This window comes from Etheostoma spectabile, chromosome 17 (genome assembly GCF_008692095.1).
Source record: "Etheostoma spectabile isolate EspeVRDwgs_2016 chromosome 17, UIUC_Espe_1.0, whole genome shotgun sequence".
Lineage (NCBI taxonomy): Eukaryota > Metazoa > Chordata > Actinopteri > Perciformes > Percidae > Etheostoma > Etheostoma spectabile.
This window is the reverse complement of record NC_045749.1, coordinates 63,699-69,288: the sequence shown is the minus strand read 5'-3', so window position 1 is coordinate 69,288 and position 5,590 is coordinate 63,699. Positions and strand designations below refer to the sequence as shown.

Genomic DNA, 5,590 nt, shown 5'->3' with positions numbered 1-5,590 from the left:
ACACACACACACACACACACACAGAGTGTATAATTAATGCCTCTATGAAAGGATGTATGGCCATTAGAGAATATGGCTGCACGATAATATGATAACATAACACAGATATACACATATATAAGACATAATATAGAATAAAATGTCTCATTGTGATTTTATTTTTTTTTTAACTGATATTGCGTTTGCGATATGATGCACGATATTGGAGGGAATGATCAATTGTGTATCATCATTCTGATTTTCATTAAAAAAAATATTAAAATTAAGAAAATGTAAAATTATTATAGTGTGATTTATGTGAGAATCTGCACCAAACACAGATGTCTTCTTGAGTCTGCACTGGGACACAGTTTGTAGACCGGGACGTCTCCGCAGCAACACGATACTTTACTCAGAATGGTTTGACCCTCCCTTCCCCCCCCCTGCAATTTGGATATTTTACTAGTCCATATTGCAATTTGGATGAAATTGCGATTAATTGTGCAGCTTTATTAGAGAAGCACTTAAGTGGACGGTTCCAAACAACGCTCCTCACCTCACAATTTAAATCATAATTGTTTCCCCCTTTCATTGCATTTGGGTTTTTTTTATCATTTATCTCAATATCATAGCATTTGGAGAAAAAAAAAGTTGATAAAGAACTGTTGACGGATGTAAAAAAAAAAAAAAAAAAAAATTGAAAAAGAGACAAATGTCAATAATAGTGACAAAATGTGAAAAAGTGTCAAAAAATAACAATAAAAACAAGTGCAAAAAAAAAGTGACAAAAAAAAAAAAGACATGTAAAAAAAAAAAAAGCTTTAAAAATTTTGGGGAAAAACCCCAACAATTTCAAAAGGCTCAAAAAAGTAGACAAACATTGAAAAAGTGACAAAACATCGTCACAAAATGATGGAACAGACGGGTGGAGACAGACGGGTGAAACAGACGGGTGGAGACAGACGGATAGAAACAGACGGGTGGAGACAGACGGGTGGAGACAGGCGATAGAAACAAATCATAGACAGACGGGTGGAGACAGACGGTGGAACAGACGGATAAGACGACGGTGAAACGACGGGTGGAGACAGACGGTGGTGACGACGGATAGAAACAGACTGGTGGAGAAACAAGAACAGGGTGAGACAGACGGGTGGAGACAGACGGATAGAAACAGACGGGTGGAGACAGACGGCTGGAACAGCGCGGGTGGACAGCAGACTGTGATGGAGACAGACGGGTGGGACAGGCGGATAGAACAGACGGGTGGAGACGACGGGAGACAACCGGGTGAACAGACGGTGAACAGATGAAAAGACGGATAGAAACAGACGTGAGACAGACTGTAGACAACGGGTGGAGACAGACGGGTGGAGACAGACAAAATGTGGAATTATCTTTGTAGATTTGCTTTACCCACCAGCCAAAAAAAGCAATGGTGATCTGTTGAGTGGTCAAATTTTAACATGTAATAACATTTTAATTTTGAACCCCGGTCGTACCGTGAGTCCCATCTTGGACGTCCCGTACGCCGTGTCGGGCCAGCCGGCCTCCTGGTGCTCGCCCTTCTCTGGGCGCGTCGACCTGCTGCATCAGCGCCACCAGCTCCTCCTCCGTGATGTCGTCGCTGCGGAAACGCTGGCAGAGAGCCGCCTGCACCGCCCAGAGTACGGGGAGCCCACAAGCTGGAGACTTTCACCCCACGACCTCACCACACACACCACACACACCCACCACACGACACACACACACACACACCACACACCGACCCACACACACCACACGACACACCACGACCACACACACGACACACGACACACTACACCACGACACACTACACACACACACACACCACACCACACACCACACACACACACACACCACACCCACACACACGACACGACACACCAAAACACGACACACACACACACACACGACACGACACCCACACGACACCGACACCACGTTGTGCACTGAGCCAGGGCTGTAGTCAAGACCACTTTGTCCGAGTCCAAGACACCCCAAGACAGGACTAATTGAGTCCAGTCAAGACCGAGTCAAGGAAGAGTTTGTCGAGTCACGACCGGTCAAGAGGTGAGTCCGAGTCAAGACCGAGTCCAGGACTGAATAAAGGTCTCTATGCGTCTCCAGCACAATCATTTGGGTTTCCCTTTTCCGGGGCGTGGCCAAACATGTATGTGGGGGGGCTAGGGCTCGGGTGGGGGGGGCCGGGGAGGTAAGACCGGGGGGCTGGGGGCGGGGGGGGTCGGTCCCCAGACCAGAAGCCCAAAAGCCGTATCTGGCAAGACCAGTGGCCGAGACAAGTCCGAGACCAAATACTAGCGAGTCCGAGACCAGGACTAGTCGAGTCCAAGTCAAGACAGAGTCCAAAATGGTTCGAGTCCAAGACAAAGACCGAGTCCAAATACTAGCGAGTACAAGACCACAGAAAAATGGTCTTGAGTCCGGACTCGGGGTCCAAGACCAGACTCGAGTCCTACAGCCCTGCACTGAGCGGTTCATTAAGACGGGCGGAGGGTTAACCGGGTCCAGGTGTGCGTCCTTACCTCCAGCTTTAATGAGCGGCAGGAAGTGGGTCAACATGTCTCTGGTGGCGAAGAAGTTGGTCTTGAGGGTCACCTCGGCCTGGACCGCGAACGGAGCCGGGTCCGCCCCTGAAGAGACAGAGACAGACAGATGATGTCACTGTGTCCTCCTTATCGACAGTATCCTTCAATTAATAATCGCTGCTCCAATAAGGATTTATTTTTATTTTCTTCCTCCCCTAATGTCTGTATTACATTTGTAAACTGTATTTTTATCAACAGGATTTGAAGAGTTTTATCTGTTTTACTACTTTTTATATTTGTATTGTTCTTATTTTTGCTTTTTAGGGAGACAATTTTAAGATCTTGTCCAGGGACAACGGATGAAAAACAGCTTTTTTTGGCTAATTCTGGGGCATTTACAGCAATGTTAATTAAAGCACATTGTCCCTGTCTAATTAAGTAATAAAATAAAATAAAATAAACGTCAGCAAAAAAAAAGAAGAAAAAAAAAAGAGTCATTTATGCTAATTTTTCACGTCTATTTTGGATGAAAAAATGCAGAAATAAAAGCACACTGGTAGTTCAAAAAGCATAAATATGTCATAAATAAATAAATGCACATTCACCATTGATGCTTTGCATTTAAAGTGCCAACTGAATCCTTTTTATTTGGCTTTAACGCTTTAAAACCATTATGAACATACTGAAGCATACGCTTATTTTTATTTATTTTTTATTTAAAGAATAAAACATTTAATGTGAAAAGGGACAATTTGATTTAAAAAACATGTACATTAGTGGCAATATTTAAAGAGTACAATGTGGAAACACACTTTTTTTATGAGACTACTTACTAAAAAATATGTTTAGTTAAAACTGAATAATTGATCAATTGTAAAAAAAATAATAATAATTAAAAAAAAATAACATAACAAGCAAATAATTGAGCAAAAATGACTGTGATTGTAATTTTAGCCATAATGGTTCAACCCTATTGCTAATACTCTTAATATTAAAAGTAATTATGGGTCAAATTATACTTCAATATGATTTCAATGCCAATACTGATAAATAAGTAATTTAATACTAATTTAACACCAGTATTCGGTTAATTGGATTTAAAGTGACAGTACTGATATTAACATATTTTAACACTAGTGTGTGTGTGGCTCCAGCGCAGTGTAATGTAATATTGTGATTCTACCTTTGAATGCTATCCCGGCGTTATTGACGAGGACGTCCACTCCTCCGTACTTGTCTTTGAAGTAGGCGGCGGCGGCGGCGATGCTGTTTACGTCGTCGATGTCCAGCTGGTGGAACGCGGCCTTCAGTCCGTCCGCGGCCAGCGTCTTCACCGCGTCCTCGCCGCGGCTTCTGCAGGAAGAGGAAAAGGTTTGGACCCAGAATCCACTTTAGTCTCATGCAAATCCGATCCTAACCCTAACCCCCCCCTGCACTGACTCTGGAGTACCCCCCTAGGGGCCCCGGACCCCCTGTTGAAGATCCCTGATACGTAGGCCAAGAATTACAACAATAAGACAACATTTTAAAAGCAGCAGAATGAAATAACCACCAGGGTTAAAAAAAAAAAAAAAGTTAATTATTAACACTTAACACACATAACATGGCTCCAAATTTTTAAAAAGAAGTGTGAAAGCACACTGCATTACCAATGCGTGATCCTTTTTCTTTAAATCCAGCGGGGTCAACAACCACAAACAATGGCTCATAAAGCTTCATTTCTCCTTTTCCATTAAACAATAATAATAATAAACGCTGAGTTTAATGGTTTCAGGAAAGGTTAAGAAAAAATAAATAGCTAAAACACAGAGAATGTGTTGCGGTGCAGGTGTGTCCAGGTGTGTCCAGGTGTGTCCAGGTGTGTGAGTGGGTGCAGGTGTGTCAGGGTGTGCAGGGTGTCAGGTGTGTGCAGGTGGTGCAGGTGTTACCAGGGTGTGCAGGTGTGCCAGGTGTGTGCAGGTGTGTCAGGTAGTTGTGCCAGGTGTGTGCTAGGTGTGCAGGTGTGTGCAGTGGTCCAGGTGTGTTCCAGGTGTTGCAGTGGAAGTGTCAGGTGTGGCATGGGTGCAGGGTGTGTCCAGGTGTGTGCAGGTGTGTCCAGGTGTGTCCAGGTGTGTCCAGGTGTGTCCAGGTGTGTCCAGGTGTGTGCAGGTGTGTCCAGGTGTGTGCAGGTGTGTGCAGGTGTGTGCAGGTGTGTGCAGGTGTGTCCAGGTGTGTGCTACCTACGCGTCTCTGGAGGTCAGGTACACGTCTCCTTGGTATTCTTTGCAGAGGGCTCGGACGATGGCCAGCCCGATGCCCTTGTTGCTACCGGTTACAACGGCCACCTTGGGAGACATGTCTGTCCACAGGGAGACATCAGGGTGTGAGCTCGCATTACAGAATCATTTTTTTATTTTATTTTAACCTTTATTTAACCAGGAAAGTCCCGTTGAGGTTAAAAACCTCTTTTTCAAGGGAGTCCTGGCCAAGAGGCAGGCAAAAACACAATCAATTACATTTATAAAAGTGATACAACACAGATAATTAAAAACATTTACAATGTAAACGGGTCATTTCAGGTTCTCTCAATCTGGATTTAAAAGCTTTAAGAAATAAGTTCAATAATTTCAAGTCTTTTTGCAAAGATGTTCCATGCAGAAGGAGACGGCAGACAACAGCCCTTTTTCCTAGATTGTACGGCAAATGGAACAAGAATAGTAGGAAAACTAACTATCAGCACTAGCCTCACATTATATATAATATATATATTATATATATATATACTATATATATATATACACACACTACATCCACACCCACCAACATACATACACACCAGCCACCACCACACCCAGCAACACACACACACCATACATCCACACCCACACACCGCCAGCACACACACCCATACACCACCCACGACACACGACCCCACACACCACATATACCCACACACACACACACACACACACACCCACACACACACACACACACACACACACACACACACACCACACCACACACACCCACACACACACACACACCACACACACACAAACCAT

The 5,590-nt window shown here is 44.0% G+C and overlaps 1 protein-coding gene across 1 annotated transcript in view; it reads right to left on the bottom strand.

Annotated features, from left to right (window-relative positions):
* cbr1 (carbonyl reductase 1) overlaps positions 1-5,590 on the bottom strand; it is a 10,370-nt gene that overhangs the window by 2,595 nt on the left and 2,185 nt on the right. The window contains 6 exon segments of the mRNA XM_032540927.1: positions 1,482-1,560; positions 1,562-1,639; positions 1,641-1,686; positions 2,547-2,654; positions 3,733-3,902; positions 4,773-4,887. Of these exon segments, the coding sequence (XP_032396818.1) occupies positions 1,482-1,560; positions 1,562-1,639; positions 1,641-1,686; positions 2,547-2,654; positions 3,733-3,902; positions 4,773-4,887 (596 nt within the window).